We start from the raw sequence: 19973 nt of genomic DNA, 5'->3' as shown, positions 1-19973 counted from the left end.
ATATCTTATTGCAAACTACACTTCCTTATGTGTCCAAGAGATTATGATTAATGGCAAAAAAAACAAAACAAAACAGTGATTTGGTATCCCTCACATAAGGTAGAGGAAATTCTCTAAAGATCGGTAACCACTCGCAGACAAGGTCCTCTGATTATTGTAGGAGCATAGACTTGGACTCAAACACCATTGCTAATGCATTTCTCTAAAAATGCTTGCATGGCAACCAGAGGCAACCCACAGAATGGGAGAAAATATTTGCAAACTACCCATCTGACAAGGGATTAATAACCAGAATATATAAAAAGCTTAAACAATCAATAGGGAAAAGAAAATCTGATATTAAAATAGGCCAAAGGGCCAGGAGCAGTGGCTCAGGCTTGTAATCCCACTTTGGGAGGCAGAGGTGGGCAGATCACCTGAGGGCAAAAGTTCGAGACCAGCCTGGCCAACATGGTGAAACCCCACCTCTACTAAAAATAAAAAAAATTAGCTGGGTGTGGTGGCAAGCACCTGTAATCCCAACTACTCGGGAGGCTGAGGCAGGAGAATCATTTAAACACAGGAGGCGGAGGCTACAGTGAGCCGAGATCACGCCATTGCACTCCAGCCTGGGCAATGAGAGCAAAACTCCACCTCAAAAAAATTAATTAATTAATTAATTAAAATAAGCAAAAAATCTGAATAGACATTTCTCAAAAGAAGACACATAAATGGCTAACAGGTGTATAAAAAAAAAGTTCAACATGGCCCAGGGCGGTGGCTCACGCCTGTAATCCCAGCACTTTGGGAGGCCGAGGCTGGCGGATCACAAGGTGAAGAGATTGAGACCATCCTGGCCAACATGGCGAAACCTGTCTCTACTAAAAATACAAAAAATTAGCTGGGCGTGGTGGTGCATGCCTGTAGTCCCAGCTACTCGGGAGGCTGAGGCAGGAGAATCACTGGAACCCGGGAGGCGGAGGTTGCAGTGAGCCAACATCGCACCACTGCACTCCAGCCTGGCAACAGAGCGAGACTCCGTCCAAAAAAAAAAAAAGTTCAACATTACGAATCATCAGAAAAATGCAAATGAATACTGCAATGGGATATCATCTCACTTCAGTTCAAATGTCTTTTATCCAAAAGCCAGGCAATAATGAATGCTACTGAGGATGTGGAGAAAGGGGAACCTTCATACGCTGTTGGTAGGAATGTAAATTAGTACAGCCACTATGGAGAACAGTATGAAGGTTCCTCAAAAAACTAAAAATAGAACTACCATATGATCCAGCAGTCTCACTGCTGGGTGTATATCGAAGAGAAAGGAAACTGTTATATCAAAGAGATATCTGCACTCCCGTGTTTATTGCAGCACTATTCACAATAGCCAAGCTATGGAATCAACCCGTGTCTATCAATGGATGAATGGATAAAGAAAACGTGAGATATATATATATATATACACACACACACACACACACATGCATGGAATATTATTCAGCCATAAAAAAGCACGAAATCAGTCGGGCAGAGTGGCTCATGCCAGTAGTCCTAGCACTTTGGGAGGCTGAGGCGGGAGGATCACCTGAGGTCAGGAGTTCCAAGACCAGCCTGGTCAACATGGTGAAACCCCATCTCTACAAAAATACAAAAATTAGCTGGGCATGATGGCAGGTGCCTGTAGTCCCAGCTACTCAGGAGGCTAAGGCAGGAGAATTGCTTCACCCTGGGAGGCGGAGATTGCAGTGAGCTGAGATTGCGCCATTGCACTCCAGCCTGGGTGACAGAGTGAGACTCCGTCTCAAAAAAAAAAAAAAAAAAGCATTAAATCCTGTCATTTACAACAACATGAGGGGAACTGGAGGACATTATATCAAGTAAAATAAGCCAGGCACAGAAAGACAAATATTGCTTGTTCTCACTAATATGTGGGAGCTTGAAAAAAAATTGAACTTGTGGAAGAAAAGAAATTGAACTTGCGGAGACGAGAGTAGAATGATGGTTAGCAGAGGCTGGGAAGGGGCATGGGGAAGAGGGAATAAACGGTGAATGTTTAATGGAACAAAAATACAGTTAGAAGAAAAAAGATCAGTGTTTGGTAGCACAACGGGTGACTATTGTCTATAATTTATTGTACATTTCTTTTTTTTCTTTCTTTCTTTCTTTTTTTTTTGAGACGGAGTCTTCCTCTGTTGCCCAGGCTGGAGTGCTGTGGCTCGATCTCGGCTCACTGCAACCTCTGCCTCCTGGGTTCAAGGATTCTCCTGCCTCAGCCTCCCAAGCAGCTGGGATTACAGGCATGCGCCACCATGCCTAGTTAATTGTCGTATTTTTAGTAAAGACGGGGTTTCACCATGTTGGCCAGGCTGGTCTCAAATTCCAGACCTCAAGTCATCTGCCCACCTCGGCCTCTCAAAGTGCTGGGATTACAGGCGTGAGCCACCGCGCCCGGCCTGTTCTACATTTCAAAATAACTTAAAAAGTGGAATTAGAATGTTCCTAACACAAAGAAATGATAAATTCTTGAGGTGATGGACACCCGCATTACCCTGATTGGATCATTACTCATTGTATGCTTATATAAAAATGGCACATGTACCCCATAAATACGTACATCTCTTATATATCTATAATAATTAAAAATAAAAATTTTTTTAAAAAAAGCATGGCAACCCATGACCGATTTATTCCCTTACAAGACTGATTCAGAATTTCTAGGCACTGAGCACTCACTCTGTCTTCAAAGGGATAGTGGGGGCTGTCTTTGTTAGGAGCTCAAAAGCCCTGAATACCTGGCATTCTTCTGTCCAGCCTGTCACTTCCACTGAAGTAAACTCCAGTCACGAAGCTTTCGGAGTTCGGGTTAGCAGATTAACCAAGAGCTCAGCTGTGTTTACTCAGATTTTCTCTCTCATTGTTTCTTCCTTCTTTCTCTTTCTCTCTCTCTCTCTCTTTTAAATAATCACAGCAGTAAAAGTACATTATATAATGATTAGGCTCTGTTGGATAGCCAACTATTCCATTATAATGTGATGCTGTTTAAAATCTTCAAGTTGCTTTGAAAAACACACTCAGGTGAAATAAAGCAGCTAGCCAGCCGGCAGGCAATGAGTTAACCGTTGTCTATGAAAGGGAAGAGGAGGAGACATCACACACTTTTTTTTTCCAGTCCTTTCTGTCTCCTGGTTACTGAATAGTCCTAGTTTTGTTTTGGCTGATGGTCTGGGTGCCTTGTGATTGTTTTGATAGAGCTGAGAGTTAAAATAAATATTTCTGCAGCCAGAGGGTTCCAGCCCTGGTTCCTTGGTAACCTCATACAAGTTACTTAACTTCTTAGTACCTCAATTTTCTTGGGAGTAAATAGCAGTAAAACTCTGTAGGGTTGCTGGGAGGCTAATAGGAGTTAATACACGTTACCTGGTACGTAATCCATGATTATCAATAGGAACTCACATTTCTCCTTTCTCAAAGATGTTTTCAAGGACACAGAACACTCTCGCACACATCTTTGCCTCATTCAACCCTCCAGAGAGCTATTGTAATCAATGTGGAGAGTGGGAAAATGACCTGCCGCAGGTCACATGGGTCTCAGTCCAATGTTCTCCTGCTACACCACTAGCCATGTTTGTGCAAACCATAGGCCCAGGGGTCTATGCATACATAATAGATATGCAGAGTGCAAAATTCCTAAGGTAAATGGTAAAAAGTATGCCTTTGTCCCCCAGCCACTCAGTTTTCCTTCTCATTGTTTACTCTTTTCCCTGCGAATTTTTTTTTTTTTTTTTTTTTTTTTGAGACAGGGTCTCACTGTCACCCAGGCTGGAGTGCAGTGGTGTGATCTTGGCTCACTGCAACCTCCGCTTCCTGGGCTCAAGCGATCCTCCTGCCTCAGCCTCCTGAGTAGCTGGGACCACAGGCATGCACCTCCACACCAGGCTTTTTTTTTTTTTTTGTATTTTTCATAGAGGTGGGGTCTTACCACTTTATGGGATTATTTAAATGTAGTAGTTTGCTTGTGGCAAGCCATATTCTCCAGTAAATAATCAGATGTGGGCCAGGTACGGTGGCTCAAGCCTGTAATCCCAGCACTTTGAGAGGCCAAGGTGGGTGGATCACCTGAGGTCAGGAGTTCGAGACCAGCCTGGCCAACATGGTGTGAAACCCCATCTCTACTAAAAATACAAAAATTAGCTTGGCATGGTGGCAGGTGCCTATAATCCCAGCTACTCAGGAGGCTGAGGCAGGAGAACTGTTTGAACCCGGGAGGTGGAGGCTGCAGTGAGCCACGATTGTGCCATTGCACTCCAACCTAGGCGACAGAGTGAGGCCCTGTGAAAAACAAACAAACAATCAGATGTGATATGAAATTTTAGACTAGAAACAACATATATGTTTAGTCTAGGGTCAGTGGGGAACAGAAAAGGGGCTAACATAGAGAATGAATGGCTTAAAAAAAATCCTCAGAAGGGCTGGAAGAACAGGCTCTGGGTGGGGCCCCCAGGAGGCATCTAGAACATCTCCGCAAAACTGACCCATCACTGGTAAAGCTATGTCAGTCCAGATCAGGAAGCTGCTTCCAGGAGTATTGAGTTCAAGAACCTACTCCCAACGCCACTGTCTCTGCCACCCAGGAAGCTGGAATTTGAACCCTGGGACACAGACTTCAGCCACTGCCTTCGCAACAATTGCTTCTTGAATGCCCCAAAGCTGGAGATGAGACACTGGAAAAGTGCCATATGCTCCACAACCTTGCTTGCCAGTAGAGAAGATCAAGGCAGCAGCCTCTGCCTCATGTCCACCTTCCAAATCTCAAGCAAGTACAGCCAATGCAAGGGCGCTCATTCCTAGCCGGGATTCTTGTTGTGAGGCACTCTGGGAAATGTCGTGCTTAGCTTGCAAGTTGTGAGGTAGGAAGGCCCACTAAGAAATGAGACAGGATCTTGGGTCACAACTGATCAGAACAAAACCAAAAAAACAATGAAGTGAGACAGGAGACTATGCCCAGCTAAGTACCTTTGCTTTTTCTTTTTCTTTCTTTTTTTTTTTTTTTTTGACGGAGTCTCACTCTGTGGCCCTGGCTGGAGTGCAGTGGCACGATCTTGGCTCACTGCAAGCTCCGCCTCCTGGGTTCATGCCATTCTCCTGGCTCAGCCTCCCAAACAGCTGGTACTACAGGCGCCTGCCACCAGGCCCGGCTACTTTTCTTGTATTTTTAGTAGAGACGGGGTTTCACCGTGTTAGCCAGGATGGTCTCGATCTCCTGAGCTCATGATCCTCCCACCTCGGCCTCCCAAAGTGCTGGGATTATAGGCGTGAGCCACCACGCCCGGCCTGCTTTTTATTTTCTTATTGATTTATACTTATTTAATTTTTTTTTTACTTTTGGTTTTTAAAGAAAAGCACATCTGTGTGTATTTGCCTCATGCTTGCCATTTCTTTTTGCTCCTTTCTAATCTTGTATTTCCTTCCCTAAACAGCCTATATGCATAGTCCTTCTACCATGTCAAATATTTTTACTGATTTCTTTCAAGATGGACTTTGTGGTACTAGATAGCTCACACATGGAATTATGTATAAACTGGCAATATAATCCTTTACGCCATAATTTTTTTTCAGATTCCCATCCATCATGACTGCCATCCGACTACGAGAATTTATTGAGCGTCGCCCAGTGATCCCGCCAAGGTATAGTTCTTCCAGATGCACAGCCTCTGGGACTGAAGCCAGGCAGCCAGGTGCCTGGGGAGTTAGAACTGCACATCCTGCTGCTCAGTGGTCCAGAGACTACTGCCAGGGAGTTCTAGGGAAGCTCTTTGGATATTTCCTGATGAGCAGGTCTGTGCAAACCTACCGGCAAAAGTCAGAGGAAGCTGAGATGCCGAAGAAAGAGGCTGGCAAATCCAGTTTCTTACAAAGAAATATTTAACAGGGACTTACGAACAGAAGCCACATATGTGTCTTGGGTAGCAGTGAGATGAGATGGTGGATGTCTGCGCCATTACCCCCGAGACCCAGGGTTTAGATACCATAGGAAAAGAGTGATACAGGAGGGATATATGGGACAATTGAAGTACGATAACACCAATGTTGTTTGGCCAAAGGGCAGAACTTACAGTAAGTACCTGCTCTGACACCAGGAACTATAGAGAAACTGGAAATCTTAGAGGCCTGGGGTGATATGATTTGGTTGTGTCTCCACTCAAATCTCATCTTGAATTGTAGCTCCCATAATTCCCACGTGTCATGGGAGGGACCTGGTGGGAGGTAACTGAACCATGGGGTGCGGTTTTCCCATGCTGTTCTCCTGACAGTGAATAAGTCTCACGAGATCTGATGGTTTTATAAGTGGGAGTTCCCCTGAACAAACTCTCTTGCCTGCCGCCATGGAAGACATGCCTTTCCTCCTCCTTTGCCTTCTGCCATGATTGTGAGGCCTCCCCAGCCATGTGGAACTGTGAGTCCATTAAACCTCTTTTTCTTTATAAAATACCCAGTCTTGGGTATTTCTTCATAGCAGTATGAAAATGGGCTAATACAAGGGGTTAATCAGAAGCCAACATGGTGAATTAGCATCCAACATAGAGTTGCTCTAGCCTCCACATTGGGTTTAGGGAAAGTTGTAAGAAAAAGAAGCCTCACACTCACTGCAGAATCCAAGCAAACAGGCAACTCCAAATTCCCAAAAGACCAGAAGGATATTGGTTTTTGCTTGGGAAGAGCTTTAGTGAGAAGTCTGAGCAATCCAAGCCCACATTTGGGATTGGACCATTTTACGCTGCTTGTGGGAAAACAAACTGCTCCTGTGCGTCCTCTGTGTGATGAGAGCTGACGGCACAGATGGAAACTAAGGAGCTGTTTCACTTTCTTCAAGGTCCTCTATGGCACGAGAATAACAAGCCCTAGATCTGTGTTGTTGTGCTAAATTTGGCATCAGATGGCAGTCTGTAAATCCTAACCCCACTCCCCCTTCACCACCTGCGACAGGTCTGCAGAAGGTAGTAGCCATAAATTTGTGACAGCAACCTCACACCGTGATGTGGGGGCCAGCCTCCTGTAGCTCCGTTGGCTTTGTGGCTTTGAGCAAGCCTCGTGTTTAGTTTAGTTTATTTTTATTTATTTATTAGAGACAAAGTCTGGCTCTGTTGCCCAGGCTGGAGTGAAGTGGCTGGATCATAGCTCAGTCCAACTTCAAACTCCTGGGCTCAACTGATCTTCCTGCTGCCTTAGTCTCCTGAGTAGCTAGGACTACAAGCTGCCCGGCTAATTTTTAAATTTTCTGTAGAGACCAGGTCTCACTATGTTGCCCAGACTGTCTGGAACTCCTGGCCTCAAGCAGTCCTCCCACTTGGTATCGCAAAGTGTGGGATTATGGGTGTGAGCCACAACACCCAGCCTCACATTTATTTTAATATTGAGTTATTTTAGCCATGTTTGGTCAACAAAAGAGAAGTCCTTCTTCCAGAAACTACAGAAGGAGTGAATGGATGGATGTGTCCTTCCTGGCTACACCTTAAGAATTTTCTTTTAAGACCTGATGCAGTGGCTCGTGCCTGTAATCCCAGCACTTTGGGAGGCCGAGGCGGGTGGATCACTTGAGGTCAGGAGTTCAAGACCAGCCTGGCCAACATGGTGAAACCCTGTCTCTACTAAAAATACAAAAATTAGCCAGGCGTGGTGGCACACACCTGGAATCCCAGCTACTCGGGAGGCTGAGGCAGGAGAATCGCTTCAACCCAGGAGGCAGAGGTTGCAATGAGCCGAGATCGCACTACTGCCCTCCAGTGTGGGCAACAGAATGAGACTCTGTCTCAAAAAAAAGAAAGAAAGAAAAAATAAACAGATAAAATAATTGGAAGCTGTGATAAAGGAAATGAAAAAGGGTGTGAGGGAGAATAATCAGGTGGAGAGGTAGGCAGGAGAATACCTTCTCTAGCCAGGGTGTTCAGGGAACAGCTCTCTCAGCAGTTGTCAGCCGAGCATGATGCTGGGTGATAGGGGCAGGGGGTGGGAGAAGGGTGCGGTCTAGGGAGGAGGAAGTGCAGGTCCCAAATCCCTGATTCATGAAAGAAGCCATGACATGATGACACAGGGGCTGGAGCTGGGAGAAGGTTGGGGCGGTAGAGGCAGGAGAAGTTCCCGGAGAGCTTTGTGGCCCACAATAGTGAGTTTGGGTTTTATGCTATTATACATGCAATGGGTTGAAGGGTTTTATGCAATGGAGGGCCCTGATCTGATTTACTTTTATGAAGCTCACTCTGAGAACAGATTGTCTGAGGACAAGAGTGGGGGTTATTGCAGAGAGCAGGGGGAGGCAATGGTGAGCTGGACCAAGGGGTGGCCGTGAGCTGGAGAAGCCGTCCCATGGGAGATCCAGCCTGGAGGGGGAATGCACGGACTTGCTGATTGGACCCACGTGTTGGCAGGTCGGGAAAGGCATACAGAGCTGCCTCACGGTGCGCACTATGGGCGGAGGGTGGGGGCAACAAGACTAGTTCAGGTGCAGGAAGAGCCGGAGCCATCAGTGTGCCCCCCAACCCACGTGCGGCTCGGAGGACAAGCCCCAGAGAGCAGAAGACAGCCCAGCCTTAGGCCTCCAGGGGCCCCAGGGCCTGCTGTGCTCAGTTCCACCCAAACCCCCGGACTCCAGGCCAGGTCCAGACACCACAGAGCACTAGGCAGGAGTGGCCAATGGAGGTTTGTTTCCATTTTCCCCAGATAAGACCACAGTTAAAAAGGCCTCTCAGTGAACAAAACAGATCTCAAACACACACAGAAAGAGCAAACGCTGTGGGGAGACAATCAGGAAATACTGGAGCCAACTCCATTCCTCTCTCCCCTGCTTCCTCCTCATCTGGGTTTCAGGAAGGAAAGGTTTTTGATTTTTTGTTTTGTTTTGTTTTTGTTTTTTTGAGACAAAGTCTTGTGCTGTCACCCAGGCTGGAGTGCAGTGGTACGATCTTGGTTCACTGCAACTTCTGCCTCCTGAGTTCAAGTGATTTTCATGCCTCAGCCTCTCGAGTGCTGGGACTACAGGCGCCCACCACCACACCTGGCTAATTTTTTATTTTTAGTAGAGACAAGGTTTCACCATGTTGGCCAGGCTGGTCTCGAACTCCTGACCTCAAATGATCCACTCAACTTGGCCTCCCAAAGTGCTGGGATTACAGGCGTGAGCCACTGCACCTGGCCTACTTTATCTGTTTCTTTATATCCTGCCTGTCTCACCCCCTGGAATAATAATGGTAAACACTTCTGAAGCTCTTACTCTGTGCCAAGCACTGTTCTAGGTGCATCTGAAAACTCCTTTAATCTTCACTACTGTGAGTTTCATATGAGGAAACCAAGGCACGGTGTGGTTAAATGACTGTCCCAGATCCCACAGCTAGTGACTGGCGGACATGGGACTTAAACTCACGTCTGTGCTTGTGGTCACTGCATTTTGCCACATCTCCAGGTTAGCCCCCTGGGCAGGGCTTACTTCCCTTTCTCTGCAACTCACTATCATGACCTCTGCCTTGCAGATTACCATTCCTGGTAGGCCCTGTAGGCACGGTTGTTGAAAACGTTGAAATGAATGAGTGAGCAAAATTATCCAATCATTTATGTGTGGTGTGTACCCCTGGTGACTGATGGCACCTGAGCCTGCCCTTCTGTGGTTCTGCACAAGCATGTATCCAATTCATCCTTAAATGCCCAAGCCTCAGAGCTATGCTACAGAAAACTGAGATTTTGGGACACTAAATAAAAGTAAATATTAAATGGTTCACACTTAGTAGTGGCCGCATAAAATTCTTGTATTCATCATCATATTGGCCGGGTGCGGTGGCTCACGCCCGTAATCCCAGCACTTTGGCAGGCGGATCATGAGGTCAAAAGATTGAGACCATCCTGGCCAACATGGTAAAACCCTGTCTCTACTAAAAATACAAAAAATTAGCAGGGCGTGGTGGCACACACCTGTAGTCCCAGCCACTCGGGAGGCTGAGGCAGGAGAATTGCTTGAACCTGGGAAGGCAGAGGTGGCAGTGAGCCAAGATCGCACCACTGCACTCCAGCCTGGCGACAGAGCCAGACTCCGTCTCAAAAAAAAAAAAAATCATATTATATGTAACTGTTTACTGGTGCCATCCCCTGGTTACAGGCTGGAGGCCTGTCACTCAGAGAAGGGCTGGGTGTGGCATTGGTTTGTGGAACCCAGGATACTCCTGAAAAGATCACTTTAAGTGGATTACATTCAGTGTGTTGTAGAAGATCAAAGATACAGAATTTGTGTGTGATTTAAATAGATTTTTAAAACTTTGATCGAAACAGTCTCTGAAGATCCAGAGGCAACTGTGTGGTCAGCCCATCCTGCGTGGGATGATATTGGAGCAGCGTCATTTCTCTGGGGTACAACCCGTGGTTCATTGCCACACGCCAAAGAAATCAAGGACATGAACACACAAGGAGTGAGGTTAAGAGCGGAGGTTTAATAGGCTAAAGAAAGAGAAAATCTCTCTCTTGCAGAGAGAGGGAGTCGCAGTGGGTCTTCTGGTCCCTGGTGAAGTGCAGGTTTTATAACTGAGCTTGAGGAGGTGGTGTCTGATTTACATAGGGCACGAAAGATTGGTTGGACCAGGTGTGCCATTTGCATAACATGAGAAGAACTGGTTAGGACTAGGTGTGCTGTTTGCATGGCATGTGAAGACGCTGGCCGCCCCACCCTAATCTTTTATTATGTAGATGGGTTCTCTGCCTAGCCGGGTCACGTTCAGTTGCCTGCTTTTGTTTGTACTATACAGGTGGTGACAGAGAAAAGGGAAGATGGCGCCTCCATGTTGAACATGCTGGCCCTCAGGTAGCCCTTTTCTATGGGCACAGCTGCCGGCATTCACCCACGCAAGTTTCCAGCTTGCTTATTCATGTCTGCAGCATGATTTTACAGGCTACTCTTTGTTAGAAAATAAATGACTTTGGGGCTACTTTTTGTTAAAAGGGAAATTCCGCCGAGGACTCTTGCCCTTTCCATCTGCCTAAATAATTTCCATCTCCTGTATCAATATCAACACCTTGGGAGATGTTAGCCACCAAGTACAAATGTCTCGTTTACTCTCATGTAATCATTAAAGGAGAAGACAGTATCATTCCCATTTTACTGATGAGGAAACTGAGGCTCCCCACTTCCTTGAGGAGATTCTTGTGGAGCCGGTAGAGCCTGGGAGGTGAGGGCACAGGTCTGGAGGCTTCCTAGTCCTTCCTTTAGTTCTGTCTTCTGGACGTACTAGCTCATGTCCTTAGGCAAGCTATTTACTCCCCCTGAGCCTCAGTTTCTTATCAGGTGTAGCGCTCACCACATTGTCTGTGATTAGATAGTTGCCTAAACATGGCTTTCCTGACCAGATTATGAACTCTTGAGTGGAAAGACAACATTGTCATCACTGTGTCCCTAGCGCCTAGCACACTGGAGGCACAGCAGAGCTTGCAGTGAGTGCTTTTCATTGAGTTAAAAGCATCTTCCAGCTAACATTGCTGTGTCTTTATGGCTTTTCCTATTTTTTAGTGTACAATGTCTATTTGCTGTCTGCCCCAAAATGAGAGAATCACAGAGTTTGTGTGAAAATAGCACTGAATTCTTATTAAAACAAATCATCACACATACCCTTGGGTGGCAGAATGCGACATGGAGTTTGGAGAACTGGGTTTGATTCACAGCGCTGGCATTTACTCGTTTAAGTGGACTTTACTATTTAAAAAGTCCACTTAACCTTTCTGAGACTTGGGCTATTCTTATAAAGCAGAGAGTTAATCATGTTTACCTTGCAAGGTGACTGTGAGGATTAAGTGAGATCATTTGTGTAAAAATGCTCTGTAGAGGATGAGCCCCAGCAGGGCCGTAACAGAGAAGAGCACGGTCATAGGAACACAGGCTACCTGGGGCTGTGGGGCCAGGGTCTAGAGGGACCGACACCCCTGGCCTCTCCTATGGATATTGAATTTTGACTGTGGCTAAGCCCAGATCCCACTCCACTTACAGCCACCCTCCCAGGGAACAGGTTTGCTCTCATGTGGACTGAATACATCACCTCAAAAAGCCAAGCCATCAGGGACTCAAAATCATGCACGGTGCCTGCACCTGCCCAGTGAGAAGGAAAGGGCTTTCTACAGCTGGTTAAAACCCAGGTTCAACACAATCACTCTGAGCAGAGCCCTGAGCTGGGCTGAGCTCCACAGCCAAGCCAAGAGTCCCCTCGTGCTTTCACAATCATTCACTGAGGCTGGGTAATGCACAGCCTCTGGCCTGGCTAGACATTTCCCCTTAGGAGGTCAAAACTCTCTTCTCCACCCAGCCAGCCCTCTCTCCACACCCATCTCCTCACACGCACCTTCCCATTTTCTTTTCACTCCTCCCAAAACCTGCCAAGAGACACTGCCAAGGGGCGGTGGCAGGGAGGATTACTTGGTGCTGGTGCAGGGATTCTTTATCCTCAAATCAGCTTTTACTGACTGCTTCTAAGGAGCAGCGCTGAGTTTACTCACCTGTATTCAGCAGGTGTTTGTTTGTATGCATGCCATGGTCAAAACCCAGCCCACCGCCCACAGCCCAGCAACTGTAGAAACCAGCGTCCTTTAGGTGGGTTCTTAAACTGTAATGTGGCCCTGGGGTAATATTCCAAGGTGGTGCTTCAGAAAATGGATGGGTGCCTAAGAAAGCTACGTGTCCCACCCCTGTGCATTCAGAAATGTCATTTGTTCCCTTTATTGTGCCAGTTCCTCTCTCTTCTTATGACTTAGTACCCCATTGTTATTTACCATCCAGGGCTCAGTCATATTATCCCAGCCACTGGGCAGGCCCAGACAGCCTGTGGTTTTTCTGCAAATCAGAGCTCCCAGAGGTCGTCTTTGCACAGAGACAGAACTCGCCCTGCTCAGTGCTTGCCTTTCATGCTAGACAGTCAGGCCCACTCTAGCCCTCATACACTCCACTCAGAACCTAATTCTGTCCACGTCTTGGCCCCTATAATTCCCTTTGTTTGGAATCTCTTCCCCAACCCCTTTGCTTATCCGAGTCCTAGATCTAGATACTCCTCTGTCTTCTGTGTCCTATGGACCCTTTATTCAGATCACTATTTCAGCATGTGAAGAGCTTTTTGAGGACAAGGGCTGCTTCTTAGTCAGCTTTGTATCTGCAGAGCCTAGCATAGTGTAGGGTGTTTTGTGTGCATTCAATAAATGTTGGTTGAATCGAACTGAAGGCATAGTTTCAGTTTTCATCCATCATCTAACACATATTTAGTGAGATACGTTATGCAAAATGATGTGCTACTTTCTACTGATTGAATTTTTTTTTTTTTTTTTTTTGAGACGGAGTCTCACTCTGTCCCCCAGGCTGGAGTGCAGTGGCACGATCTCAGCTCACTGCAAGCCCCACCTCCCAGGTTCACGCCATTCTCCTGCCCCAGCCTCCCAAATAGCTGGGACTACAGGTGCCCGCCACCACACCCGGCTAATTTTTTGTATTTTTAGTAGAGACTGGGTGTCACCGTGTTAGCCAGGATGGTCTCGATCTCCTGACCTTGCGATCCGCCCACCTTGGCCTCCCAAAGTGCTGGGATTACAGGCGTGAGCCCAGCCTCCTGACTTTGAATTTTTATGGCATCTACTGACTGCTCAGAATCTGTGGGACATCCCAAAAGACCCCACATGTCCAGGCATCACAAACTCAATAAAGTCACCTTCCCAATGATGGCCATTTATTGTGTTCCCTCTCTTGGGGAAAGGCAGGATTCTTTCCAATGCCTGAAGATGCAGCTTTGTCTTGGACACTTCCCTGTCTTTTACCCTCCATCCTATCTCCTAAAATATCCTCAATCAGCCCTATCCTCTCCATCCACATTTCCATCATATCAGAGCTTCGTCATGTCCCACATAAAGCACTACAATCACTTCCTAAGCAGTCTTTCTGCTTTTAGTCACATGGTCTTCAAATTTGTTTTCTGGCTGGGTGCAGCGGCTCGCACCTGCAATCCCAGCACTTCGGGAGGTCAAGGCGGGAGAATCACTTGAGCCCAGGAGTTCCAGACCAGGCTGGGCAACATAATGAGACCCTGTCTTTTAAAAAAAATGGTTTTCCACATTGCCATCAAAAAAGATCTTTCTCTACCATGTCATGAACCTTGTTAAACATCTCACAAAGTAGCCTGGGCAACATAGTGAAACTACAAAAAAAATATTTTATATATATATATATGCCAGGTATATGGTACATGCCTGTAGTCCCTCCCAGCTACTTAGGAGGCTGAAACAGGAGGATCGCTTGATCCCAGGAGTTAGAGGCTACACTGAGCTGTGATCACACTGCACTATAGCCTGGGCAACAGTGAGACTCCATCTCTAAAAGCAAACAAAACAAACAACAGCAAACCTCACAAAGATTCCTATCACCTCCATCAGTAGTTCTCAAACTTTCAGACACAATACCCCCTTTTTAATAACAGATATTTTGTAATATCTCTGCTATTCTTCTGAAATAAAATCTGTAAATAATATAAACCAACCACATATAATTTAAAAATATTAGGTTGGTGCAAAAGTAATTGCAGTTTTTGCCATTGAAAGTAAAGTCATAGCAAAAACCGCAATTACTTTTACACCAACCTATCTCATTACAGTCTTATAACTATAATATAAAAGGAAAAGCAATGTACTATAAAATGAGACGTATTTCTGGCCGGGTGCGGTGGCTCATGCCTGTAATCCCGGCACTTTGGGAGGCCAAGGTGGGCAGATCACTTGAGGCCAGGAGTTTGAGACCATCCTAGCCACCATGGTGAAACCCATCTCTTCTAAAAATACAAAAATTAGCCCGGTATGGTGGCAGGCACCTGTAATTCCAGCTACTCGGGAGGCTGAGGCAGGAGAATCACTTGAACTCAGGAGGCAGAGGTTGCAGTGAGCTGAGATTGGGCCACTGCACTCCAGCCTGGGTGACAGAGTGAGACTCTGTCTCAAAATAAATAAATAAATACAATAAAATAAAATGAGATGTATTTTAAAGCATAAAACCTGAGCACCGTTGCCCTCCAGCCTGGCCTCCCTCAGCCCCGTTGTATTCCACTTGTACCACCCACCTTTGTCCCACCCCTTCTTACATTCACCCCACAGAAGTGCTCCCTCCCAGTCCCCACATGTTAGCTCAATGATGCTCCCAAAACTCCTCAAAATCCAGCCTCTAGACAGGGCTCGAGTCCCCCTCCCAGGCTTGCAAGCGCCTTGTGCTTTGACATCACAGTGCTGCTTCACGATTAGTCTTTACAGACTTATTTGTTACAGTTAAAAAAAAGATGAAATTTTGTAAACATCAAAAGTAGAAAAAACCAGTAATAATGAGCTCCCATTTACCAATTCCCACATTTCTTTTATTATTTTTATTTTTATGTACTTTTTTCAGACAGAGCCCTCCATTTATGGATTCCCACATTTCTCTTTTTTTTGAGACAGGATCTCGCACTGTTGCCCAGGCTGGAGTGCAGTGGCACAATCTCAGCTCACTGCAACTTCTGCCTCCCGAGTTCAAGCAATTCTCCTGGCTCAGCCTTCCCAGTAGCTGGGATTACAGGCATGTGCCACCACGTCCAGCTTTTTTTTTGTATTTTTAGTAGAGACGGGGTTTCACCATGTTGGCCAGGTTGGTCTCGAACTCCTGACCCCAAGTGATCCACCCACCTTGGCCTCCCAAGGTGCTGGGATTACAGGTGTGAGCCACCGTGCCCAGCCCGATTCCCACATTTCAACTGTTATCAACATTTACCCCACTGGTTTTATTTATTTATTTCTTATTTTTTGTTTTTCTTCTCATTTAATTTCATTTTATTCCAGAAATAGGCTTGCCCACCCACTGGTTTTATATATCCACTTATTAATTTTTTTCCTAACGTTTTGAACCTAATACCTGATATGTGAAATATTTCCTTATGAATCCTGAACATAAATAATATTTTATTACAGATGCGGGAGGTTGTGGTGGGAGGAGGGAGGCCTGCGAGGCCCATACACTCAGCTATGGTAGAAAAGGGCTGGTTATGCATGAAAAAGACCCTTATCAGGAAATTCCATGGGTTTTAGGGGCTCAGTGCCAGAAACTGGGGACAAAGACCAAATACGTTTTGTATTATGCCGCAGCTGGCATTCTTCTGGAATGAACTAACTGTAAGAATGGCTTTCTCCTCACCTCCTCATTTTCTGCTCTAGTATATTCATCGCTCACCAAGGAAGAGACGTTCAAGGCTATTACCCTGGGCAGCTGGCAAGACTCCATTTTGATCATAGTGCAAAGAGAGCTCCCAGGTGAGACACCTCCTCAATCCCAATGTCCAAGAATGTCACAAAAGCTACAATGATAAAAGGGGTGGGCAGGGGGAAGATACACTACTCCTCATAATACTGATGATAGCAAAAACAATAATGGATAGAAGAGGTTTGCAAGAAAATATACCAAACTGTTAATTTTTTTTTTTTAATGAGTGGTGAGATTATTCTTATTTTATATCTTACTGTTTTGAGAAAAGGTCTTGCTCTGTTGCCCAGGCTGGAGTGCAGTGGCAAGATCTTGCCTCACCACAACCTCCACCTCCCAGGTTCGAGCAATTCTCATGCCTCAGCCTCCCCAGTAACTGAGACTACAGACACACGTTACCATACCCAGCTAATTTTTTTGTATTTTTAGTAGAGATAGGGTTTCACCATGTTGGCCAGGCTGGTCTCGAACTTCTGGCCTCAAGTCATCCGCCCACCTTGGCCTCCCAAAGTGCTGGGATTACAGGCATGAGCCATTGCACCCAGCCCTTAGGCACTTTGACCTTATTTTGTGTTGTGGGAGACATTCTTTTGTAGGAAAAGGAGTACTCTCACCCATCATTCAAGGCACCTACTTTACAAGGTCAGGTACCTGTTAAGCATGAAATAAGAACAAGCAGAGGTGGGTGGGTATTCTCAATAATTCTTCAGGCCCATCCACAACAGAGCACCTTCCCATCATCCAGCATCTCTCCCCATTCAGTACCCCATGAGCACGGTCAGATTCTTGCTCTTGCTTTTTCTGAACGTCAGGCACAGCCTCTCCGTTTCTGCTAACACACTCTTTCTTAAAGAAGGCCCATCACAATCAAGGTTACCCAATCAGGCAAACATAACTGATGATGAAGCAGTCTTAATCTCCCCTCTAAGCGTGATGAGTTCACAGCGATATACTCACAGAAGGCTACTCACTCGTTTAGATTTAGATGTTCCTAAATCTCAGCCAACACTTAATATTTTTCACATCAACAGCAGCTCATCTCATCTATTTTATAGTTTAAAAACATAAACGTTTATGAGAACATTTAGAAAACATTCACAGTCAAAAATGGAATGATTGAAAATTACCCACAATATCATCACCCAGAGATAATCCTGCAGAATCATCCAGATCTACATCAAAGTGGGACGGGATGGGTATTTTGAAACCTTTTTATTTTTATTTTTGGTAATAGCTGCATTGAGATAATTCACATACGATACGATTTATCCATTTAATTCAATTGAATGAATTCAATTAAATTCAATTCAATGCATAATTCAATTGAAACCTTTGTTTAAACTTAATAATGTATCGTGGACTTTTTTCCATTTCAAAAGTTATAATCCTACTACAGCATCCCTTTTTTTTTTTAGATGGAGTCTCGCTCTTGTTGCCCAGGCTGAAGCGCAGTGGCGTGATCTCGGCTCGCTGCAACCTCTGCCTTTGGGTTCAGCGATTCTCCTGCCTCAGCCTCCCGAGTAGCTGGGATTACAGGCGGCCACCATCACGCTCGGCTAATTTTGTATTATTAGTAGAGACGGGGTTTCACCATGTTGGCCAGGGTGGTCTCGAACTCCTGACCTCAGGTGATCCGCCAACCTCGGCCTCCCAAAGTGCTGGGATTACAGGCATGAGCCACCGCACCCAGTCGTACAGCATCACTTTATTTTTTTTTTTTTGAGACGGAGTCTCGCTGTCTCCCAGGCTGGAGTGCAGTGGCGCGATCTCAGCTCACTGCAAGCTCCGCCCCCCGGGTTCACGCCATTCTCCTGCCTCAGCCTCCCGAGTAGCTGGGACTACAGGCGCCCGCCACCATGCCCGACTAATTCTTTTTTGTATTTTTAGTAGAGATGGGGTTTCACCGTGTTAGCCAGGATGGTCTCGATCTGACTTCATGTTCCACCCGCCTCGGCCTCCCAAAGTGCTGGGATGACAGGCGTGAGCCACCCCGCCCGGCCGCAGCATCACTTTTAATGGTGGCATGGCGTTCCCACATATTTCTGCGTCATTGTCTAAATAATTTCCTATTTTTTTACATGCAAGTTGTCCCACTCTTTTTATTATCATAAAAACACTTTGACAAGCATTCTTAGAGCTAAGTCTTTGTTGACATCCTAATTGTTGGGATAAAATATGTGCAGATTTTCAAGGTCTTAATATATATCACCAAAGCTGGACCAGTGAAGGTATACTGCCACAAGCGATATTTTGCCACTACATTTTGGTTGTTCTTTGCTTTTCTTTTCCAAGGGATACCTATTTGAGTAGGGGTACAGGAAGGTCGTAATGATTTCAGGTCCATCAAACCCCAAGAGGTACATAGTGGTTAGTCTAACCAGATGTATTGATTCCTATTTTATTTTATTTATTTCTTTGAGACAGGGTCTGGCTCTGTCACCCAGGCTCAGTCTCGGCTCACTGCAACCTCTGCCTCCTGGGCTCAAGGGATCCTCCTACCTGAGCCTCCCTAGTAGCTAGGACTACAGGTGTACACCCCCATGCCTGGCTAATTTTTGTATTTTTTTGTAGAGATGGGTTTTCACCGTGTTGCTCAGGCTGGCCTTGAACTCCTGAGCTCAAGCGATCTGCCCCCATCAGCCTCCAAAAATGCTGGGATTACAGGCGTGAGCCACCACACCAGGCCTGCACTGGTTCCTTGAAGCGACAAACATCCGCAGAACAGTTACACTGGGAAAGGGCACCGGGGACCTCCGGAGCGCGGGGAGTGGCTGTGCACGGGTGGATCTAGTGGAGAGTGTGATACGCATCACCTCCTAGGACCTGTCACTGGAGAGGAGGAGGGATGCTAAAGGGAAGAACAGGGAACAGAAGTCCCTGAACCATCTACTGCAGCTTTGCCAGGGCTGGTCGCAGAGCTGTGGGAGTCTTGTCAATACTCTCTGTTAGCCTCACGGCCGTTTCCAGGGAGTGGATTCCAGCTGACGAGAAAATGGACTGCTTTTTTCTACTGGCTTTTCAGTAAACTATTTCTATTTCCATTTAGACCTCTCATAGACTTGACAATTCCACCCAAGACAAAATATCACTATCAGCCTCAATTAGACCAACAAACACTCATTCGATATATTTGTCTTCGAAGACATTCAAAGCCTGCTGAGCCATGGTATAAAGAAACCACTTACCGAAGAGACTACTCTCTGCCGTTTTATGAGATTGGTAAGTCAGGCCAACTGCTCTTAACTCTCTGAGATTAACCTTGCCTGGGCCACAGATCAGCATCTCCTGTGGGCTTGCTGTCTCAGGGAGCCTGTTTGGGACCAGTTGAGTTGGAGGCATGGATATGTGTGTGTGTGTTTCTGGGGTGCAGGAAGAATTTAGGGGGCCTCCCAAGGCTCCCCCCTACCTAGTTCCCTGCAGAGGAGACTTCAGGGATGGAAATGCATATATCCTTATTAACACACAGTCTCAAGTCTGACCACGCTTTCTTTTATTTATTTATTTATTTATTTATTTTTATTTTTATTTTTTTGAGACGGAGTCTCGCTCTGTCACCCAGGCTGGAGTGCAGTGGCGCGATCTTGGCTCACTGCAAGCTCCGCCTCCTGGGTTCACTCCATTCTCCTGCCTCAGCCTCCTGAGTAGCTGGGACTACAGGTGCCCGCCACCACACCCAGCTAATTTTTCTGTATTTTTAGTAGAGACGGGGTTTCACCATGTT

General features: G+C 46.0%; 2 protein-coding genes across 7 annotated transcripts in view; one reads left to right on the top strand and one right to left on the bottom strand.

The window, feature by feature from the left end:
- Positions 1 to 19973, bottom strand: part of ADSS2 (adenylosuccinate synthase 2) — a 108863-nt gene that overhangs the window by 16274 nt on the left and 72616 nt on the right. The window lies entirely within an intron of this gene.
- The window catches only part of SPMIP3 (sperm microtubule inner protein 3), a 37093-nt gene that overhangs the window by 6577 nt on the left and 10543 nt on the right, over positions 1 to 19973 (top strand). For 2 of the 4 annotated variants that reach the window (XM_019032367.4, XM_055373842.2), the window contains exons 2-4: positions 5596 to 5664; positions 16207 to 16302; positions 19299 to 19471. In XM_019032367.4, the coding sequence (XP_018887912.1) occupies positions 5609 to 5664; positions 16207 to 16302; positions 19299 to 19471 (325 nt within the window). In that variant the 5' untranslated portion in view covers positions 5596 to 5608. The remainder of the gene's footprint in view (positions 1 to 5595; positions 5665 to 16206; positions 16303 to 19298; positions 19472 to 19973) is intronic. The other 2 variants (XM_019032378.4, XM_031015170.3) reach the window with 2 other exon arrangements.

This window comes from Gorilla gorilla, chromosome 1 (genome assembly GCF_029281585.2).
Source record: "Gorilla gorilla gorilla isolate KB3781 chromosome 1, NHGRI_mGorGor1-v2.1_pri, whole genome shotgun sequence".
NCBI classification, from domain to species: domain Eukaryota; kingdom Metazoa; phylum Chordata; class Mammalia; order Primates; family Hominidae; genus Gorilla; species Gorilla gorilla.
Note: the sequence above shows the minus strand (reverse complement) of the source record. Positions and strands in the feature narration are given on the sequence as shown.